The 22,542-nt window shown below is 55.3% G+C and overlaps 1 protein-coding gene across 2 annotated transcripts in view; it reads left to right on the top strand.

The window, feature by feature from the left end:
- Positions 1 to 22,542, top strand: part of AGO2 (argonaute RISC catalytic component 2) — a 75,112-nt gene that overhangs the window by 19,495 nt on the left and 33,075 nt on the right. For both annotated transcript variants that reach the window (XM_081116291.1, XM_081116292.1), the window contains exon 2: positions 17,585 to 17,780. In XM_081116291.1, coding sequence (XP_080972417.1) covers positions 17,585 to 17,780 — 196 coding nt within the window. The remainder of the gene's footprint in view (positions 1 to 17,584; positions 17,781 to 22,542) is intronic.

The raw sequence follows: 22,542 nt of genomic DNA, 5'->3' as shown, positions 1-22,542 counted from the left end.
CCTTTCTCCGCCGGCTCCTGCCCCGTCTCGAGAAGTTCTAGACGAAACGGCACCTGCTTCCTGCCTCGGTGGCCGTCCATGAGGACGTCCCTGTGGGTCAGAGCGCGTGGACCTGCGCGTCTGGCTGCTTTCCCCAACAGCGTTCTCCAGGTTGCCCGTGTTGCAGGCGTATCGGCTTCCACTTCTTTTTATGGCAGAAGAATATTCCACGGTGGGAATGGACCGCATTGTGTTCGTTCTTTTATCGATGGACATTTGGGGCTGTTTCCAAATGTTACATGTAAATTATAAAACTCCTGATCTGCTGCTCGCTCAGGCCTTGGGGGAATCGTAAATATGCGTTTTTCCAGTCGGGTCCCCGTTCCGTGTTGCTGGTGTGTCCCCGTGTCCTGAGAGCGTCACTTTGCAGTTGCCCCGGTGGCTTTGCGGGAAGGGGAGCTGAAGGTGCTGCATGTCTGTCTGTCTGTCCAGCTGGAAACACTCCGGCTTGTTTGAAAGCCCCAGGTAACTGCAAAGTTCCCTCCTTCCCCTTGGCTGAGGCATTGCGCGGGGTCTCAGGGTTGCGGCCGTGAGCTTGTGGTAGGAACAAACACTCCGTGGGGTCTGGCATGAGCCCCACCATGGGGGGGCCTCAGAACACGGTGCCCAGGAAGGGAAGCTGCGAGGAAACGATGGGCGGTGTCCCGAGAGGCAGAGTGCGGGGCTGCGGGGCCAGGGCGAGGGGGTGCGCCCAGTGGGCGCGGCTTCCCTGGGGGGGTGACAGTGCTCTGCAGTTAGGTCCTGGCAATGGCCGCGCAACATCGTGGACGTACTAAAAGTTACTGAATTTTACACTTTGAAATGGTTAAACAGTAAGTTTTATGTTATGTGAATTTTAATATGATTTTTTTTTAAAAAACCTGGCCCTGGATCATTTCATGTATATTCATGGACCCAGATTCCCAAACTCGACCTTGAGCTTGAAGGCACCAGCGGGCTTCACTTGGAGGTTGGTCTGACCAGTCGGAAATGACAGGCCCAAGTGGCTTCTGCATGATCCAGGGGCCCAGGCACCAGTCTCCCCCACGCTGCAGCGGCTCTGGCCTCACAGAGGTCCAGTGACTGGAGGTCTAGCTGGCGGCTGGAGCCTGCTGTGGGTGGGGGAGGACCATGGCCATGCCCTTTCAGAGTGCATTCGGCACTCACATCTGACACCCTCATCATCAAGATAAGCGCAGGTGCCCTGGCCGGTTTGGCTCAGTGGTTAGAGCGTTGGCCTTTGGCCTGAAGGTCCCATGTTCGTATCTCGCTGCAGGCTCTGCCCCGTTCAGGGCGCGTGCAGGAGGCAGCCGATCGGTGTGTCTCTCACGTTGATGTTTCTCCCCCTCTACCTGTCTCTCTCTCCCTCTCTCTCTCCCTCCCCCTCTCTCTCTTCCCCTTCCACACTCTCTGAAAAGCAATGGAAAAAATATCCACAACTGAGGGTTAAAAAAAAAAAAGATCCGTCCAGGTATCGCTCAAAGCAGACCACCTTGCTGCCGACTTCAGTGTGAGCGTCTCCCCCGGAGAAGGGACTGGGAGGCCACCAGCCCTGGGGATTTTATCTGCTTGTCTTTCAACAGTTTCACTCCTGATTAATTATTCTGACTTGACAAAAATTGTCCCTCTGCGGATGCCAGTGTTCAGAAGTGACATTTCAAATACCCAATTGTTCAAATTGAGGAATTTCCCGATTTCTGTCATCCGGGGCCTGTGGGGCGTGCACCCACTCCGCGAGGGGCCGCCGCGGCGCTGGCTGGCTCACGGCAGCGGTCCCGGGGCAGCCGGAACCTGACATCTGCCACAGGGCAACGCCTGCTTCGCTTAGTTTCAGTCTCAGACGCGCTCCTTGGTTCAGGGAACGTCCTGGGGTTCGTTGGGGTTTTGCTGGTGGTGCCATGGTGTTTGCTGCCCACCGTGTGCCCGTCTGGCCGGGGCTTCAGTCCCTTTCACGGAGCACAGAGAAGCAGGGGGGCGTCCCCGTAGGAAACTGAACCAAAGCGCGTGACGTCCGCCTGTCGCAGGGAGAGGACTGTGGCAGACGAGGCCCACGTTGTGTCTGGGAGTATTTGATGTGAAACAGAGAACCACGTTAACCACTGAAGAGAGATCACTAACGGAGGCTAAAGTTTCCTTTCGTGGTGTCTGTCTCTAACCTTGCTTTACCCTGGTTTTAAAGAAAGGACCCTTGTGTGTTTGTGTGGAGGACACAGTGACTGCAGGAAGTTGGGTGCATGGAGTTCTAAACACACCCAGTGGATCCTTTCGCAGGGGCAGGTGGCCTTGGGTGCTGTGCCTGTGGAGGCCACCGTGGGACTCGGGGTTTCCACGGGCCTGCCCCCAGGTGCCTGGCTGCAAGGGGGTGGCATAGCTGGCAGCCATGTGCCCGTGGCAGTAGATCAGACAGCCAGGCCGTGGCCGACAGCCCGTAGACTGTGTGGGGCTGTGGCAGGGAGCAGAGCCCAGGACCGCTGCCCTCGGGGAGGACTCCATGTGTTACCTGCTCTAGAGAGAAAGCACAACATGCTCGAGGGCGAGCCATTCCCAACAAGGGACAGCAGTGCACTCTCCACAGAGGTGACATTTGAACAAAGACCTGAGAGAGATAAGGGAGCAAGCAAAGCCACAGGGGCCTCTGGGGAAAGAGTTCCAAGCAGAGGAGGTGGCAGGTGCAGGGCCCTGGGGCAGGAGCCTGCTGAGCGGAGGCGGGAGCAGGAGGTGGAGAGGCCCCGGGGTCCTGAGCAGCGTGAGTTTGCCTTCCGTCCTCTGGCTGCTGTGTCTCCAGAGAGACCTGTGAGGAGCTGTGGAGCCGCCGCAGGGAGACCTGGCCCGGACCTGTGCTGACAGTGAGGTGTGGGGTTGGGTCTGGGAACGTCGTTCAGGTATTTAATTTAAAGGTAGAGCAATAGGATTTAGTCGTGGCTGCTTGTGGGATGTGGAGAGTGGGGATGGCAGCAACCTTGTGACCTGAACAGTGGCCTCGTGATTGCGTGGGGACACCTAGGGGGGACTAATGGTGGGGGGTGGTCTCAGTGACTGTCAGGTGCGTTCAGGGGAGTTGGGGTGACCAGCCTGATTTGGGGAGGGGCAGAAAGAATGGGAGGACAGGACTTGGAGCCAGCAAATGTAGACAGTTTCAAGAGAGGCTGCAGGGGATGGGAATGAAGGACTGAGAGAGAGCAGGGGTGAGTGGGGACAGGTCTGGGGGGAGGCAGGAGACAGATGGGACATGTTAGGTGTGTATTGGACCAGATTTAGGTACCGAGGGCAGCAGGAGGTTCTTGGGGACCTGAGGACCAGAGAGGACCAAGCGGTGGTCAGTGCTGGAATCCACATGGCCGGGCGACGTCACCAAGGCCAGCTGTGGTGGGTGGGCAGAGCCTGGGGTGCAGGACCGAGCGCTGAGAGGTCCGGGGCTAAGAAGGCAAGAGTAGGAGGGACTGGCCCAGGGACCGGGAGCACGCGGGGAGGCAGGCGGAAGCGCTCGGGCCGAGCTGGGACACGTGACGTGGCAGTGTGGGGACAGAAGCCTGACTGGAGGGAGACTGAGCCATGTGGAGAATTAGGAGGGGCAGCTGAGGTGGTCGGAGGGAAGTGGGGCTGGAAGGTGCTTGTCCCAAGCCTGCTGGCGGGTCGCTGTTTGCCCGAGGATCTCTCGCTGGTCTCTGATGCCCGGAGAAAGTCCCTCTGAGTCCATGTCTACCTGAGGGCGCGCTCGGCACTGGGACGGTATTTTCTTTGGGGGCACCCGGTGTCCCGTTGAAGGCAGCGGTCTGCCGTGGTGGGTTTTCACTCCACTGTCTCACAAGATCTTTCCCCTGTCCTTGTTTTGTTTCAAGGTGGTGGTAACTGTAGTTTGTGTGCGCTGCTGGGATAATCCGGCGGAGGGGACAGTGTGACGGGAGTGCCTGGGGCACCGTCCCCGGGGCTGGCCGCCGTCCTTTGTGGCGAGGGCTGGTCCTGGCAGGACACCCTCGGCCGAGGGAAGCTCAGACCTCCTGGGTGGCGGCGACTGGGGAGCCCTCCTGGTGACTTTCTTCTTCAGTCCTCACCCAAGGGTATTTTTTCCGTTGCTTTTCAGAGAGAGTGGGAGGGGGAGAGAAACATCGATGTGAGAGAGACATCCATCAGTTGGTTGCCTCCGAGGACCGAGCCTGCTGGAATCGAACCCGGGACCCTTCAGTCTGCAGGCTGACACTCTAACCGCTGAACCAGATGGCCAGGGCCCTTCTGGTGACTCATTCCCCCGTGAAACTGAAAGTGAGTCTGAAGCCCAAGGAGAATGCAGGAAGGAGGCCCCGAGTGTGGGGAGTGTGGGCTCAGGTTTGCACTGAGGGGCCCGGGGGGCTGGTGGCCACAGTTGGCGGGAGGGTGTTTTCGTCACATGCGAGGCTCGGGTTCAGACAAGCATTGCATCAGTGCTTGGCCCCAGCGGAGCCTGCTTTTCCGATTTTGTTTTGTTTACTTTCTGCGGGTGGAGAGGTGCCTTCCCGTGAGCACGCCGCCTCTCTCCCGGGCGGAGTCACTTTGCAGTGGGAGGCCCCTCCCCACGCCCGGCCGCCGGTGCCCCGTTTTCTCGAATGAGAGCATGACTGACAAGGGAGCCCCAGGAGGCCTCCTCAGCTCCATGGGTGTCTCTCCTGAGGTGCACGCGTGGCCTGCTTGTCCCGACAGGACCGAGTGAGCAGCTGGGCGTGCGACTGGCCTGTGCTGGGTCCTTGTGTGGGCCTGACGGGGAGGTTCTGCCTGGTGTGGCCCTGTGACCATGTGGAAACCTGGCACCTGTCCCGTTACCTGTTGCTTTGAATGACCCCTGCCAGCTGAGTGGTGTGACAGCTGCCACTGACCCTGGGTCGTGAGGGTCGGGCGTCTGTCAGGACGCAGGGGGAAGGTCTGTCCTGCGCCCGCGGCGTCTCACCCAGGGGAGGGGGGGCCCAGGCTGGAGTCGTCTGTAGACTTCTCCCCTCTCGTGTCTGGCACCTGGGCTGTGGTGACTGGAAGGCTGACCTCAGCTGGGACTGTTGGCTACGGCGCCCACGTGTGGCTGTGCGTGTATCGTGGGCTGGGTTCCATGGGGACATGTCTGGAAAGCAGAGAGTGGGTGAAAGCTGCTTGGCTCCTCTGTCCCAGTCCCCAGTGTCTGTTCACCCTCCTGTGCTGGTCACGGCCTCCTGACACCAGGGGATGTGGGCTCTTTTGAAAGTATGCTCTCTTGTCCTCCCCAAGAGCTTAATTAGCAGCGGCGTCCAGTTTCAGAACAACCTCATCATTGGTGTGCCCTCCAAGACGGCCCTCGAGTGTCAGCGCGTCCAGCTACCTGTCACCGCGGCAGAAGAGCAGGAAACTGCTGGCTCAGCTGGTGGGTGGGGGAGGCAGCCTGGCTCCCTGGCTCCCGGGCGCGTGCACATCCTGCCCCTGACCTCGGGCAGGCCCGGGCACCTGCACCTGCAGAGCGGTGCTGGCCCCTGGCTGACAGAGGCGTGAGGTCACGGGCACTGTGGCGGCCGTTGTCCAGCCACCTGGCCCCTGGGTCATCGTACTGGAAAGAGATCTTGGGCGTGGACATATTACTGCTCTCAGATCCCGGTGTCGGTGGCTGCAGCCCGGTCCCTTTTCTCTGAAGGAGGGAGTGTCTCCTGGCTCTCGGAGCCCGTTGATGCCTCTTCTCAGCGGCTGCAGGGATTGGGTAGAGAACAGGTGCCACAGGCGACAGCGCGGCCGCTCCCAGTGCGGGGTCGGGACAGGAACACCTTCCCAGCAGGTTTTGCGCTCGCCCTCTCCAGTGCCTGCAGGTGCGACGTGGGCGATGGCACCTGCGAGGTGAACACTCCTAAGTAGGACTTGCTCACCGCAGTGCAGCGGGGTTTTAGATCCTTGTTTTCCGTGAGCTCAGAGGTCTGGGGGCTCAGGTGGCGAGTCTGTGCGTCCCGCCTGCACCTTTGTGTCGGGCCCGCATCACCTGCATGTGGCTGTGCGTGGCCCCCGCGTGTGTCCAGTCATTCCTTCCCTTCTGTGACCAAACTGCTGACGTCCGCCGAGGCCTTGATGTCAGCGTCATCGCCCGGTTGTGACCTCCGAAGAGACCCTTCCTAACTTGGCTTGTGGGTGATTTTCAGGAGCTGTTTGTTAGGTCAGAGAAGTCCCTTCTGTCCTAAGTTGCTGGGGGCTTTTGTCTACGTTGCTTGTTTTTTGTTTTTCTAAACCATGAGAGGGTCCTGATCTTCAGACAAGTAAAAAGATAGAAACAGTAGTCTAAGGAATGTGTTATGCACACCACCTAGTTTGGAGAAATAGCTTTAAGATGGTTTTAAGCGTTGAGGCCACCTCTATATGCACGATAAATGTCCAGCGAGGGGCTACGGGACCTTACAATTCACATGAACTTGACCCCAGGCCTGTGAGCAGAGGACCCACGCTGCGGGTTTTCAGGGCAGACTCTCTGCCCCAGCTGGTGCCCAGCCCGTGACCCCCATGCTCCCAGCGAACTCGGGTCTTTATTGCCCCTGAAGACTGAGCCTCTGAGTCCAGCATGTCTGGTTTCAGACCCCATCACGTCTGCCTTCTAACGTGTGACCATCGTAGTTAATTTCAGCCCATCCTTCAGTAAGTGGAGCCAGGGACAGACACTGTGGAAGTCTTGACACTGGCTCAGGAAATCCATGCTGCCGTCAGGCTGGCGAGGCCCTGCAGGGTCCGGGAGCAGGTCACAGCGGGTGAGGAGTGCAACAGACCGTCCAGACAGCAGTGGGCAAGGTCAAATGGGGAAATCAAGGCGTGGCAAGGACTGGGGAGGGCTGGGATCCTCCTGGGTAAACTCGCCCTTGGTGAGTATGGAAGCGGTGCTGGTCTCAGGAGCCGCCTTGGAAAGTCCCGGCTTCAGGAACCGTTGAGCCACAGCCTTGGTCTGGGGTGGTTCTCGGTGTGAGGGCTTCAGAGTCTGTGTCCAAAGCCCCGATGATCCCGGTGCGCACAGGATGGATCTTCCTTACGCAGGTGTGGGGGGGACCTGTCGTGCTCGCTGCCACCTGCGCTGCCTCGGGCTGTGTTAGCAGATGGGGGCGTGGCGAGGGACTGGCTGCCTGGCGGGTGAACACGCTCATTCCTCTTTCCGAGCAGGGGGCTGGGACCACCAAGCAGGCCTGGGCCAGAACTAAAATTGTGCTCTTTCACTGTGGGCATTTTTTTTCTTCCTGACTCCTTTTCTCTTAAAATTCATCAGACCCCACAAACTAATGCTGATGGATCAGTTCCGGGCAATGTGGGTTAGCTAGAGGTGCCCAGGTGCCAGGTCACTGCTGGTCCGTCACTGAGATGAAGGCTGGGCATCAGGAGTAGGTTCCATAGGAAGCCAGCCGCGGCCAAGTCTTTGTCGCCAGAAAAGCCACTGAAGAAGGTGGGGGTGGCAGCCAGACCCCCACACCGCTGCTCGCGATGACAGTCGGTCACTTTCCAGCACCCGTAGTCCCATGCCACGCACCTGCACCTGGGGCACAGACACAGGTGCGCCCAGCGATCCTCGTGCCCAGGAACTGGATTCTCTGCTCCCGCGGAGCTGTGAGGCTGGCATGCAGGTGCCCGCTGGCCTTGCAATGTCCTGCGTACAGCCTTAGCAAGAGTGTGCCAGAAGGGCTATGAAAATGAGGTGGTTTTCCTGCCACCTCAGAAAGTGATTCAACTATGTAGCCTGCGGGGAGGGAGACAGCTGAGCAGGGGCGTGGGGCCCCCCGGGCTGCCATGCGGGGTATTTACAGAGCAGCAGGAACAAACCTGAGGGGTTCTTTTCTGCAGTTCCAGTGCGGGCTGCCTCCACTTGGGCTGTGAACCCAGGCTGTGGCTTTCACCTTGTATGTCAGGCCACGTGTTTGTAGGCAGCAGTGCCCAGGGAGCATGGGGGGCTGGGGAGCAAGGGCACCTGGTTTACATCCTGCCCTGGCCGGTGGGTGTCCCCGGGCAGGTCCCCGGGCCCTGGAGGGCACCACGGGGCCTCTTGTCAGCCTCCTGATGCCTTGTGAGACGTTTGTGCGCATTCACATGGACAGTGGCCGCCCATCTTGCAGCTGTTGGAGCACCTCCCCCGGCTGGGCCCTGGGCCCTGCCACCCACTCTTTTCAGCCTGAAAATCTCACGCTGTTCACCTGTAAAGTGGACGTGGAAAGTGTCACAGGCCCACCTCAAATCTTGAATGGGGTAGGTGTTTAAATCTCTCTGGACATCTGTTAAATGGGGTGATGACTGAGCTTATGTCTTTATTTTAACAGGGAAAGAGAACAGTTCATCAGGTGCCCACTTTCCTCCTCCCAGAACTGATCCATCGCTGCCTCTGTAGGGTGTAGACAGTGGCTTCACTACTGCTTTTGTAATGATAGGTCTGCCCACTTACTCCAGGTATATGTGCAGGGCAGGTGGGTGGCACCAAATTCCACTTTAAACTTCCTCCCACTTAAAGCTTCCTCCGTGGACAGCTTTCCAGGTAGTGATCGTAGGTGTGTGGGGTCAGTAAATTACCACAGCGGTTTGTTTACCCAGCTCTCCACTGGTGAACACTTACACCTGCATCAGTCTTGTTATAATAAACCAGGGCGAGGGCTCCAGGTGCCTGGGTATCTCAGGGTAACACCTCAATATCGAGTTACCAAATCAAAGGGCACACGATTTTATACCATTTCTGAAACATGTTTAAAAAAAAATCTTATGTGGTCAAGTTTATCTCTCATGACCTCCGCTCATTGAACCCAGGAAAGAGCTTTTCCTACCCCAAGTTGTAAAAGATAATTACATTTTAAAATACTTCTTGGGATGTTTTTGTTTCATTTAAAAGTATTTATTTACAGTTTTGCGCTGATTGGAATTTATTTTGTAACGAAGATGTGAGGTAGCTCACCTTAATTTCCCCCCCTCGAATATTCAGAAACTATTACAACTCTGTTCCTGACTCCTGTCCCTTTGATTAAAATGCCACCACAGCCCCAGCTGTCCCCGTGTCCTGCTCACAACCTCTCTCGTGCTGGTTTCCCTGCTGCTCACTTCTGAAGGTGAGCTCCCTGAGGACAGGCACATAGCAGGTGCTCGGGAGGTGACGAGGGCCGGGGACCAGGCGGTGGGCACAGCTCGGGCTGGCCCGGTGAGACCTCAGTAAGTAGCACTGTGATGCTCTCCAGGGCTAATTGGGTGAACTTGGGGAAGCGACACTATGCACTGTATGTGGTTCGTGCGTAGGTGTGAACTATATTGCCTTTTCGGGGCAACAGCCAGGCCACCTGGCACACAGGAGCCTCTGCACTGTGCCTGCTGCCCTAGCGTGGCCATTACTTCCTAACAGAAATGGGAGCTGAAAGTAATCGTGCGTATTACAAAGAGACACTGTTTTCTGTAGGCCTGGGAGGCGTCCTGGGTAGCTGGGTCTTGAGCAGGAATTAGCCGCTGTGAAAGGGCACGTTGCGTGTGCCCACCTTCCCCGTGCTGAAGGGGCATGGGAAGCAGGAGGGTGGGCGGTCTGTCAGATCTTACATGTTTGGGGTGATAAAAAGGATTTAGGCTCTTTGGAGAAAAAGACCTTCCCAAAGCATGAGAGACATCATATGAACTCTTCTGTGGGGGAGGTTGGCCCCCTGGCAGAGGGCTCAGCTGAAACGCCTCCGTGTGGGTGGAAGTCGGGTGTTGGCCCCGGTCACCCTCTGCACAGCCCGATTCCTCGTCTGTGAACTGAAGACACCTTGTGTCTGAGAGCGTGGATAGCAGAGTAGCTGGGAAGGTGCCTGGTGAACTGTCTGTGCCAGGAAATTAGTAGATGCCTGATAAACACCGCTCCTTTAGCTGAAACGGGCAGACTGCTTGCAAAGGACAGTCAGTCTGCCCAAGGCCTGTTCCCGCCCCGAAGCTCGGCAGAGGCACTGCTGCAGTTAGTGACACTACGATGCTCTTCTCCACCCGCTCACTGGTTCCTTCACTCACTCACTCACTCATTCAGCAGCTGCACAAAACCAGACATACTCCCTGCCCTGGTGGTGCTTGTGTTCTGCTCTAATCAGTCACAGAGCAACTGTGAAACCAAAACAGACCTGTGCTGCGGAGACCTGTGAAGTGCACGTGCCAAGTCGTCTTCACAGCGCTTTCCCCAGGACAGCTCTTGGCTGGACTCGGATGAACGCTCGGAAGAGCACTGGTCTCCGCCCGCCGGCCAGCAGCACTGCCGCGTCGGCGCAGGTGCTCCGGGGGCATCTGGGAGGTGCCTCTCGTGGGCATTTCTCCAGTTTCTCCTGGGACTTATTGTGTTTCTCATGTCGAGTAAAGACTGATGGTGCATCAAAGGGGAGGTTTGTAACTTATGAGGGAAATTTTATTAAAACAATTTTTACAGTAAGAAAATGTTCTCTGCAGATCACAGTGGCTTTGGGAACCATTTCTCAAAAGAGGTTGTGTTTTAAATGACGGAGCTTCAGGTCAGACCACAAAAGCCCATTTAAAAACCCATTGCAGACAAAATTCTTTGAGGTTGCAACAGAATTAAAGAGGAATACTGTTAGTCACCGGCACGGGGTGGTTGAGTTTTTTTATAATTAATCCTAACTGTGTGTCATACTCACGCATGCCACGTTGCTCACACAATAAAGCTGACATATTTTTAGACTGTTACTCATCAAGCCACAAACGCTGGGTGCGGCGTTTCGGCACTGATCTCGGGCCTTTGGGACCACGCTGTCACCGGGGCAACTGCTTCCCACTCGGTGGGTTTGCCAGGAACCAGGCTAAGACAGATGGGAATTTCCCACAGGGTTTTTACTAAGAGAGGAAGACACGGGGGACTTACAGGAACCGTGTGAAGGTGACACATTTCCAGAGAACAGCTCTGTGGCCCGCAGTCGGCTCCTTGCCGTGGCAGGCTGTCCTCCTCGGCTCGCGTCTCTCTTCCCACGATGGGAAGCGCTGACCGAACCTGCCCCAGGGCCTGAGGAGCGGAAGTGGCCGTCCCTCCCGAGGGTGGGGACATGGCCTCCTGGTTCCAGGGTATCTCCTGGAATCTCCTCGCGGGATTCGCACGCCCACAGGCCCCGCCGCTCTGCACCTTGTGAGCCTGAAAGCTCGGCGAGGCGGGGTTGGTTTCCTCAGCTCCCGGCGGCTGCTGGGCCACCCGGGCCCCGCGCCGCGGTTCTGTGGGCCGCGCGTCGTCGCTGTGTTTTCTCTCCCGCTGGGAGCAGGTGTCCTGTCCGCATGCCGCAGTCCCTTTGTGTCACCCGCAAGGCTGCCGTGGCGGCCGCGCTCGAGACCTGCGGTGCGGGCCACACGCCCTGGTTTGGCGCCTGCCTTCTGGCCGCAGCCCGGCGGCGTTCTGCTGCCTGGTGGCCACGAGCCCGCGGGCACGCGCCCCGGGCCCGCTTGTCCTCACGGGGCGTCCAGACGCTTGAAGTTGCCGACGTCCAGCGCCAAGTCATTTTGATCAGTGTCTTTCGCCTGCAGTTTCTGGCTGATGCCCAGTATAATAGAAACAGCCTGACAGGAAAGCAGACCCGCTCGGCCGTGAGGACTGGCAGCCACTGTGGGAGCGCGAACCTTTGGAGCTGGTGCCGCTCACAGCGAGGCTGTTGGGTTATCTGACGGCCGTGATTTGGAGTCTCTTAGGGACACCGAAGTCACCCAGAGAGCAGGCATGCTGATCTTCCTGTTTTTGAAGGTCATGTAGTCGTGGTGAGTGAGGGAGCGACGGTGCCGTCGGGTGGGGCGGCAGGAAGCACTGTGCCCCGTCTGGGAAGTCCTCGGTGCTTTCGTGGCACCTCCCGCATCTCCCCTGGACAGCCCCCGGCCTGTCTCAGTGCCGTCCCCCCAGCACCGCCCACAGCCCTGCTTGCAGTTGATGACTCAGAGCAGGCCGAGGGGGAGGGGGCGTTACTGTCCCCTGGTTTCCAGGGTGACTCCAGCTCCCGGTTCTGTGGTTTCGTATATAGTATGTGTCACCTGTGGCTGAGACTGTCGTTCTTGGCCTGACGGTACAAGCCAGCACCAAGGCCTCTGTCCGCTCTTGCTGCGCTGCAGACCCGCTGTGGAAGGTGCAGTAACCGTGTGTGGCGCAGGGCCGAGGCCACCTTAGATGCACCGTTAGATCCCAGGTGTGCACCTGAACTAACGTGTCAACAGGTTTTGAAAACTGAGTTTCACGTGCTAAGGATTTAGAGGAGAGTGGAAATGAGGAGCTCCCCTGGCCGCTGAGCTTGTCTGCGTGCCTGCCCTGGAAAGCTTGCTTCCACCTGGTCGGCAGGTAAGCATGCCCGGGACCCCGGGACTGCTCACCTCCCCTCGAGCCACTGGAACAGGCTGAACACGGGTGGTGCTGTCCGCCCGTCAGGAAGGACGCCTGGTGTCTGAATCCCGACTCTGAGCCCTGCGTGGGCAGCCTGTGTGATGAGCCCGGAGAGCCGGTTGTCATGGCAGCCGGTACATTGTGAGCTCACAGCACCCAGGGCCGGCGTTCCCAGGGCAGCCGTGGAGACAGCCGTCATAGGGCCTGCGGGCGCCTGCTGTCTGCCGCGGTGCCCCTCCCGCAGGAGCATTAGACCGCCCACCCTCCTCACCGCCACACACACCATGGAGATTTTGTGACATTAGCAGCTGGCACCCCATTTTCCCTGCTCAGGGATGAAGCCACTCATCCCCTCGGAGCTGATCTTCCCCAGGGCGTGGGACCCTTAGCCCCCTTGTCGGCCTGGTGAAGCTCTGGCTGGAACACTTTCCAGAGAATGTTTTTCAAGGCACAAAACAAAATATGCAGGATGACAGAGAAGCCTGGTCATATTGAAATACCATTATCAGAACGGATGAGTGAGGGAGAGGCGGCCTGGGGGTGGAGGAGGCTGAGATGGGAGCATGCGCGCCCCACCCATGAGCTCTCAGTACACCTGAGGTATTCTCGAGTGAAGCCAAACTCCCTTCTCTCCGGAGGGGGTTCCTAGGCAAGCGACCGACCCCCCTGTGGTGCACCCCTCACACCCTGTCCCCTGGGAGACAGGCCTGAGCTCTGCCCCAGGTCCCATGCTGGGCCTACAGTGATGATCTGAGGGTCGATTCTATGCCCCTGCCTCTGGGTTCCAAGCGGGAGCAGGAAAGGTGCTTGTGTGGTTGTAAGTTGTGTTCGTGTGTCCACGAATTGAGCTGTAGGGTACAGGCGTTACTCCCTTTGGCCAAAACTGGACCGTGCTTCAGCCCCTGAGGTCTCCAGCTGGGCTGGCCTGGCCTCGTCCCGCCCCCACCACCTGCAGTCCCCTCTTGGCCACTCCCTGTCAGGTGCAGCTTTGCTGATGGCTGTGAGGCCCACGCCGCAGGTCTTCTAGGCTCCGTGTCACTAGGCCAGCCTCCTAGGAGCACTTGGGTGGCCCAGCTGGAGGAGTTCTCAACATCTGAGCTTGCTCCCTGCCTTCCCTGTCTGTACCGTGGGTTGAGTCTGACTTGAGCCTCATGTTCTGAAATAAGTTGGGTATGAGCAGAAGTCCCTGGAGAGGTCTTAGGGTCTCCGTGGCAATGTCGCCATGGGGGTGTACTGAAGACGAGGAGCTGCTTCGGCCTCCCTGCCCCCACCCAGATCACCCCACCCATTGGGGACCCCCCACACACACCCTCACTTTCGTCACCTCGCTTTCCTGTCCTGTGTGCCAGCTTTTCCTTGGTCTCCGTCCTATATTTAGAGGGAGTATGGGGACGAGCGCCACTCTGGCGAGGGGCTGCCCTCTTTTGTGGGGGAGGGGGAGGCCAAGAGATGGCACATGGGGCAGGTGTCCCTCGCCCCGCTTTCTGACCCTCTCTGAAAAGCAGTGCCCGTGCAGCCCCGGGGGTGGGCTTCTTCGGGAGGACCAGCAATGACAAGCTTGCCTCCCCAGCATCTGTGAGAGACTGAAACGGGCCGCTGTGACCCACTTACTCACATAGGAAGCCAATGACTCATTCACTGCGTTTCCCTTTCATTGATTGAGAAGCGGCTTTAAAAATGAAATTTTTAAACAATGTGCTGGTGATCGGTGGGCGGTTCAGCCAGCACGCCGCTCTGTCCCTGACAGTGCTAGACTCTCGGTTTGGGGACCCTGCCCTCAGTGGTCGCACAGGCCTGGAAGGCTGGACTGACGAATTTGTCACCAAAGTGCTGAGGGGCTGAGCTGGCAGCTGTCCTGGATGAGCCGTCCCCCTGAAACAGCTACTAGCCACTGTGTAGTATCCCATGTCTCAGACGGAAAAGGGCTTGCCTTCCCATTCCTAAGGGGTCCCCCCAACGCAGAGGCAGGACTAACATTTACAGAAACAACCAGAAATCCATTCAAAGCAAATCCATCGCATTGGTGGGCAGACGAGACCTGTGGTGGTGCCTGCTGGCTGCGGGCAGGGCGGGAACGCAGGCCGGTGGCAGGATAGTTCTCACGGGGCGGGGGGCTTGGGGCTGGGGAGTCCGCGTGGCCCAGTGTGGGCGGCTGGTGGCCTCCGTTACCACGCAGAGTCCTCAGTGCAGGGGGGCCTTGGGGTGAGGTCCTGCTGAGCAGGAGGGCCCTTCATTGGACACCAGCTTAGTGGCATCTCTCTTTTTTTTTTTGGAAATTTTGTAGATTTTTTAAAAGTGGTGACAGGTACGTAGGTGACCAACGTATAGAGCTTGTTTGGTGAATCTTGGTCCTCATCCGTGTTCTGGACAGTGCACCGGCCCGGGGTGTGGGGCCGCCCTCCTCCCTTTGGCTCAGGCACCTTTGTTGAGCCTGGTCCCTGCGCACATTGGAGCGCCCACCTCCTTCCCGGCAAATCCCCGGATCTGTGACGGCCCGAGGGACAGCCTCTTGGAACCCATTCCTTGGCTGTGCTTGGGAATGTCGAGGGCGTGCTCTGTGGGCACTGCCTCGCTGGTGGCAGACGGCCCTTCCCGCCGCCCTCCTCTGCGGGAGCTGAGCCGCCGCGCCAGGTCGGAGAAGCTCGGCCGCGTCTCCTCGGTGGAGTCGCCAGATGCTGCGCCCTCTTAGGCTTTTGTCTGTTCAGCAAACGTTGGTGGCACCTGCTGCTGGGGGCCCGGGAGTCGGCCAGGGCCTCCTGCTCTGGGGGCACAAGAACCGGGCATGTCAGAGGCTCACTCTGACTTGAGTCCTCTCTCCCTCTTGACACCCACCCGCCCCGCTGGGTATCTGCTGTCACAGTTCTCTGCTGGGACAGCGAAGGGCCCTGAGCTGTAGAAAGAGTGGGTGGAGAGCTGATCTTTCGGTGCTGGATTTACAGTTGTCCCCCTTACATGCGGTCAGCCACAGTTTGAAGACATGGAATGGAAAATCCCAGAAATACTCGATTCATAAGGTTAAAATGGGTGCTAGCGCTCAGCTAGTTCTCAGTTGTTCCGTCCCGCTGGGACGTGACTCACCCGTTTCTCCAGCAGCAGCTGCCTCGGTTATCAGATGCACTGTTGAGGTATAGGAGTGCTTGCGGTCAAGTCACCCTCATTTTACTTAATAATGGACCTGGAGCACAGGACTAGTGATGCTGGCCATTCGGACCCTCCACAGACACTCCCTCAGGTGCTTCCTTTGAGTGGACAGATGTGAACACAGATGTAAAAACGTGGTGCATGTAGGGCCTGCACTCTCCGCGGTTTCAGGCAGCCCCTGGGCGTCTTGGAGCATACCCCCCATACGGGACCGCTGGAGCCCTCGGAGGCCTGATGCGGGCGCACAGCCTCTGGCCGCATTTGGTTTCCGTCTTGGTGCCCGGAGCCTGCACTTCGATGGGTGGCCCTGCCCCTCTGTGCCCTTGAGCTTGGAACGGCCCCTTCTGCCGAGTACGATCCTCCCTGGTGTTTCGTTTGTCTTCTTGCTGCTTCTGGCGGTTTACTCTCGGGACTCCCTGTGGATTATAAAAACAGGTGGGAGATCTCCGGGGGCCGGGCCCAGCAGTTTCCGTGTCCTCCAGTAGGAGCGTGGCCTTTCCCTAGCTGTGAACTGGGCCCCCACCTGTGTTCTCCCCCTGGCCAGCGGTGCAGCGCTGTTCCCTGTGACTTCGTATCCCTGCCGTTCTCAAAAGCAAGAAGGGGGAGGTGACACCTTGTGGAATTATGTATTTTATGAGTATGTCGCTATTGTTTTTACGTTGCTTTTAGTGACACGGGTTAGTAACACAAACTGGTGGATAGTTTTCTTTGTGTCCCATGGCAAATCCTACAGAAGTAATAGGTATTGGGGGGACACAGGGAAAACAGGCTCAGCCTGAGAAATGGGCCCAAGGCCCGACGTGTCACTTGGTCAGAGTTAAGTATGGGGAAACCTTCAGCATCTGGCGGGGGCAGGAGCTGGGGATGGTGCTGAGGGAGCGTGGGTTTGGAGCTGAGCACCTTGGCTCTGTCACTCGGAGCCTTGGACGGCTTCACGTTTTCCAGGCAGCAGCTTTGCCCTGCGTCTGCAAGGCACAGCCCAGGCACACGCGCAAGCACTTTGTGAACTGGGACTTTCTTCAGTGCGTAGGTTGCCATGTTCCTGAAACTGAGCCCGGGCCAGGTTTCTGTGGTCCGTGGTGGGACGTTTCCCGGACACGTACATTCCTTCTTGTGGTTCAGCTTTGTTGCTGCGCTCACAAGGTTCCTCCTGCTGGACAGGAGGTGTCCACCCGAGAACTGGGACCGCTTCGTAGTGGCACTCAGTGCTGAGCACGGGGAGCCAGCGGGCCGCACTGGACGGTGCTGTCCACTTCTGGGCATGGTCTGAGCCCTAGTGAGAAGGGTCGCAGTGACCTGCTGAGCTTATGAGAAGCAGCAGCACCGCGTCCACTTGATGACTGGCCCTCGGACACTCTCTGGGAAGCGCCATGTGAGCGGCCTGAGAACCGTTTGTTTTGTGTCCTTGTCCCTGGCACACTCCCCCAGCACGGACGTGGGGCCGAGTGTTGTGCGATCTGTAAATTTGTCATCTGTGAAGTCATAGCTTCGTGGAGAGGGGCCTGAAGTTTCCAGATGGGGTAACTCATGAGGTTCGTACCTTTAAGGCATATTTGTTTTCTCATAAAAAGAAAACAAAACAAAAAACAACAAATGCCATGAGAACAGCGTCTGTGGCCATTAGTGCGGCACTTCTGTGAGTGCGGACACTCAGGCCTGTGGTGTGGGGAGTGGGGGAGGGTGCCTGGGAGCAGAGCGCACCCCCGGGCGGCCCCTGCGCAGGAGCACGGGAGGGGTGGGTGGGGACGGACGGCTTAGGGACGAGCAGGTGGACGTGCCGTTGGGTGGAGAAGGCGTGGGGGGGCTCGGCGGTGGGTAGACCACGGCCTCGTGATGGAGGAAGGGGCTGACTGTGGTCCACGGACCGGAGGGCCGTGAGCCCTCAGCAGAGAAAACGCAGCATTTCAAGGATCTGGGCAGAGCCAGGAGGACCGGGGAGAACATGGTGTGTGTCACGTGCGGTTGGGGGACACAGGAGGGCGTATGTGGGGGCGAGGGGTCCCCCGAGCCTGGCAGTTGGGGTCTCCGATGAGGTGGGCGTGCAGAAGCCGAGGCTGGGAGGGCGGGGCCGGGCGGTGGGAGGCCCCGGGGCCGTGCGGTCCCCCGTGTGACGCGACCCCTTTGCCGTTGCAGTGCTCGCGCCTCCCGCGCCACCACCACCCCCGGTCCAGGGATATGCCTTCAAGCCCCCGCCCAGGCCCGACTTCGGGACCTCTGGGAGAACCATCAAGCTGCAGGCCAACTTCTTCGAAATGGACATTCCAAAAATTGACATCTATCACTACGAGTTGGACATCAAGCCAGAGAAATGCCCGAGAAGAGTGAACAGGTATCATTCCTCCTCCGTTGATCGATCGATTGCTGTGCGTGAGCTTTGCATGTGACACAAGGTTCTGATCGGCCCTCGACTCTCAGCAGGTCCTTCCCACTTTCTTCCAGGAAGTTTCCGTTGCGTTTATTTTTCAAAGAGCATTTTGTATGGAGGGGCAATGAGCTGCGCTTCACAAGTGCAATCCCGAGAGTCTTGACAAATGCACACAGGTGCCCATGCCCCCAGAGCAGCGCCCTTGCCCTGACCGTCGGCCCCGCCCCGGTCCTGCCCAGATCCGTCCCCACAGTCCGTGTCCTGCCCGCGGGCCGAGCGGCGCGGCCTGCAGCTCAGCTCCCGCCGTCCGCGCCTCCCCCGCGCAGCGCCTCCGAGCCGACCTGCCTCCTCTGCGCGTTAATAGCTTCTCCTTGTTGCTCAGGACTACGGGGCATGAATATTTCATACTGTGTTCCTTCACCCTCTGGCTAGGTGCTCGGGCTGTGTGGCGTGAAGCTGCTGTGAAGGTTCTTCAGTCTTTTGTGTGGACGTTATGTGTTCGTTTCTCTTAACGCGTAACAAGGAGAGGAATTGCTGGGCAAAGGCTAGTAGGTTTGGTTGTGTGAGCAGCTGCCGGGGGTGGTCTTGAGTGGCTCTGCCATCTCTGCCCGGGCTGCTGTGGAGTGGCTTCTCCTGGCGGCTTTAGTTTTCATTTTCTGACGACAAATGAGTTGAACACCTTTCGTGCGCCCACATTCATGATTATATTACGTTCATATATGATGTTAAACCATATGTTATTTCTAGGAAAGTGTCTGCTGAAGTCGTCTCCCTGTCTTGGGGCTGTTTGTCTTCTGTTCTGATCTGCAGGAGTTTTGAACAGATTCTGGGTGCAGGTCTGTATTGGGACTATGTCCGCACAGTCTGAGTTTCTTAACCGTGTCTTCAATGAGCAGAACTTTATAATTCTGTTGAAGCCCAGCTATCAGATTTTGAAAATGGTTATTACGTGGTAGGTTCTCTCTAAGAAATGGTTGCCTACCTGGAGGTAAGAAGTACTTTTTTTTTTTTTTTACAAGAATTACAGTTGTGGCTTGTATATTTAGGTCTGGACCATCTTGAATTGACTGTTTTATAGTTTTTCTATTTCCCCCTCCTAATAATGTGGTAAGTCACTTTTTTTGAAGGGGGAAATGTTAAATCAGCTTGAACTTCTGAGAGTCATGACATATTAATTTATACAAATCTTTAGGCATGGTGTAGTCTTTTTATTGGATTTAATGTTAGTCTTTTGGTGTGAATGTTTGTGTCTGTGCTCCTAGGGGATGTTGCTCTGTATTTTCTTGTTAGGTTTTGCTGTCAGGGATATGTGGGCCTCGCAAAGGGAGCTGGGAGGTGTGCACTGTAAGAGTGAAGTGTGAGATTGGTGTAATTTCTTAAATGTTTGATTGAATTTGTCTTTGAAACCATTTGGGCCCTGGTGTTTTCTTAGTAAGAAGTGCTTCATGTAATTTAATTTCTTTATCAGATATTAGGCTATGCAGATTTTTCTATTTCTTTCTGTATGAGTTTTGGTAGTTTGTGTCTTTAAAGAATCTGTACATTTCACGTAAGTTGTTGAATTTATTGGGGGTAAAATTGGTCCTAGTGTTCTTTTTTATTTTTTTTTATTTTTTTTTTTATGACACTTTATTAAATTTATTGGGGTGACAATAGTTAGTGTGAACATATAGGTTTCAGGTGTGGGTTTCTTTGTTACAAGATCTGTGTATTATTCTATGTGCCCGCCACCCAGAGTCATATCTTATCCCGTCACCATATATTAAGACCCCTTCACCCCCCACCCCCACCTGGTATCTTTTAATGTCTGCAGGGCCTGCAGTGAAGGCTCCTGCTTCATTCCTGATATTTTAAGGTTGTGTTTTCTCCCTTGTCGGGTTTGCTGGGGATTATCAGTCAGCCTCATCTCTCATAGAAGCATCTTTTCACTCCTGATTGTTCCTGTGTGTGTTGCCCCCCCCCCCGCCCCGTTTTTCTTCTGACATCGATTGTTTCCCTCCTTACATCGGGCCGTTTGTTTCGATCACCAGTTTCTGTTCAGGCTGCACATACTCCTCTAAACTGGGTTTTAGCAACAGCCCACAAATTTTGGTACATTTTAGTTTTTCTTTAGATTAAAATATTTTCTTTGTGAATTCTTTGTTAATCTGTGGTGTTTAGAAGTGTATTGTTCCATTTTTAACTCTTTGGAGGTATTTTAAATACCCTGTTTTCGTTGGCTACTGACTTAATTTCTTACGTTTAGAGAACACACTCTGTAGGGTTTCGGTCTTTTGAAGCATATTGGGACTTATTTTATGGCTGCGCATGCTATTTATTTTGTTAAACATTGTAACTCCATATAAATGCAGGAATATTGTAATAGTATAATTCCACTTCCCCTCAGTGCCTTTTGCTATTTTACTTCTACGGATGTTAAAACCCATGGCGTAATGTTATTTTAAGGAAATTGAAATGGTCTGTCTGCCCACATATCAGCCGTTTCTGGTCTTCTCGGTTTCCTTCGCTGGCCAGTGTTTTCATCTGGCATCGCCCACTCGGCTCAAAGAAGGCCCTCAGCCTTTCCTGTGCGCACCTGCCGGTGGTGAGTCTCCCTGTACCCTGAGACCTAGAAATGTGTGGATGTTGAATTCTATTATTATTCATTTACACCCTCACCCAAAGATGTTTTTTCCAGTGCGTTTCAGAGAGAGTGGAAGGAGGGGCGGGGGCGGGGGAGAAGCATCCGCGTGAGAGACGCGTCCGGCCGGCGGTGGGGAGCGGGGCGCAGGCCGACGCTCCAGCCACTGAGGACAGGACGCCGGCCGGGGCTGAACATTGGATTCTAAATGGACAGTTTTTCCCCCAGCACCTTAAAATTCTCTTTACGTTGACTTTTAATCCTCATTGTGTCTGAGAAAATGTCAGCTCATTTTTTTGTTGTACTTCCTTTGTCTGTAATTTGTCTTTTTTCCTTTGAATATTTTTTATTTTAATTTTGCTTTTCAGCAGTTTGACTGTGATGTGCCTAGATTTTCTTTGTATTTTTCCTTCTTGGGATCATTGAGCCTCTTACATTTGTGTGTTGATTTCTTTCATGAGATTTGGGTGAAATACTGACTATCATTTCTTCAAATACTTTTTCTGCCCCATTTTCTTAGTTCTGGGGTTGCAATTATATGTCTGATAGACCATTTGCTGTTGCCTTCAGGTCATTGACCCTGTGGTGTTTTTAGGTGTTTTGTTTGTTTTTATTGATTTCAGAGAGAGGAAGAAAGAGCGAGAGAGACAGAAACATCAGTGATGAGAGAGTCACTGATCGGCTGCCTCCTGCACGCCCCCGACTGGGGATCGAGCCCGCAACCCGGGCCTGAACCCTGACCGGGAATCAAACCCCGATCGCCTGGATCCCGGGTCGATGCTCAGCTGCTGAGCCACACCAGCCGGGCAGAGCCTGTGATTTTTTTTTTTTTTAATCCCCGTCTTTTTTCAGTTTGGATAATCTTTACTGATCAGTCTTCAAGCTCATGTTACCCATTCTTTTTTTTATAGTATCTAATCTATACTAGCACCCAACACGCCTTTTGACGTAGACATTCTACTCTCACTTCTAGAATTGGCATTTGGTTCTTTTTCATAATTCACATTCTCTGTTGAGACTTTCTTCCCATCTGTTCACTCATTGTTCCCATCTTTTTCTTTACAACCTTGAATGTATTTACAGTTACTAGTTAGCAGCCCTTGTTTGCTAATCACAACATGGGGATCATCTCAGTGTCTATTTCTGTTGACAGGTTTGACCTTAGATTATGCGTCACCTTCTGTTGCTTTGTCACGTGTATAGTACGTCCTTGGTTGTTGAACATTGTGTATGTTACACAGAGGGAGCCTGGCTTTTGCCGTCTTCTCTGATGCCTGACACTCAGATTCCTGCCTCTTCTGCAGCCCCGGACTTGGCCCTGTGTCCCCCAGCTTGACCGGACTGCCACTCTCTAGCACTCTTTCTCCTGTTCTGTGGTTTGGAAACTGTTCCCAGGCAGTGTCTGGCTTACCTCAGGGTTTCCCTTCCCTCAACAATCACAGTCCCAAGCTGCCTCTTTCCCAGTGCCAAAAACCTCATGTTTACTCTAGTTTTTTAGTTTTTTAAGGTATGGGGAAAGGAGGAAAAGTCCAATCCAATTACTTTGTGATGGTCAGAAATGGAATCCGCAGATGTAGTTTGATAACCCAGTTGATTGCCCAGTTTGTGCTGGTGCTTTATAAAGTACTCTTGGCTGCAATGTTTTTTCCTGATCACCGCCTTTGTAAGAAAGAATGCTTGGGGATTCAGTTCCTTTATATGCGAAACTAAACAGATATTAATTATGACTTTTTAGAAGGTGATTTGGTGTATATAATAAATACACCAAATAAAATAAAAATAGCATATGCCCTTTGACCCGCCAAGTCTACCTCTAAGCATTTGTCCCCAAAAGATTTCTCTCCAAACAGGCAGTACTTAACACTTGTATGAGATCCTTCACATATATGTTTACTAAAAACTGTGTTTCTGAACAGAAACTCTGGGCACAGCTGGTTTATGCAGTTTTGTTTACTGAAGGTCTTCCGAGATGTTTTAATGTGTTATGAGCCCTGAGACTCTCCATGAGTGGGCTCGTTGGTTTGTTTCTGAGTGTCCCTGGGTCAGAGACCTGTGTGAGCCTGTGGTTAGGACATACTGTTAGAGCTGGAGTGCACACATTTTTTC

Source organism: Miniopterus schreibersii (assembly GCF_964146895.1).
Source record: "Miniopterus schreibersii genome assembly, chromosome: 17".
In the NCBI taxonomy this organism is placed as follows: domain Eukaryota; kingdom Metazoa; phylum Chordata; class Mammalia; order Chiroptera; family Miniopteridae; genus Miniopterus; species Miniopterus schreibersii.
Note: the sequence above shows the minus strand (reverse complement) of the source record. Positions and strands in the feature narration are given on the sequence as shown.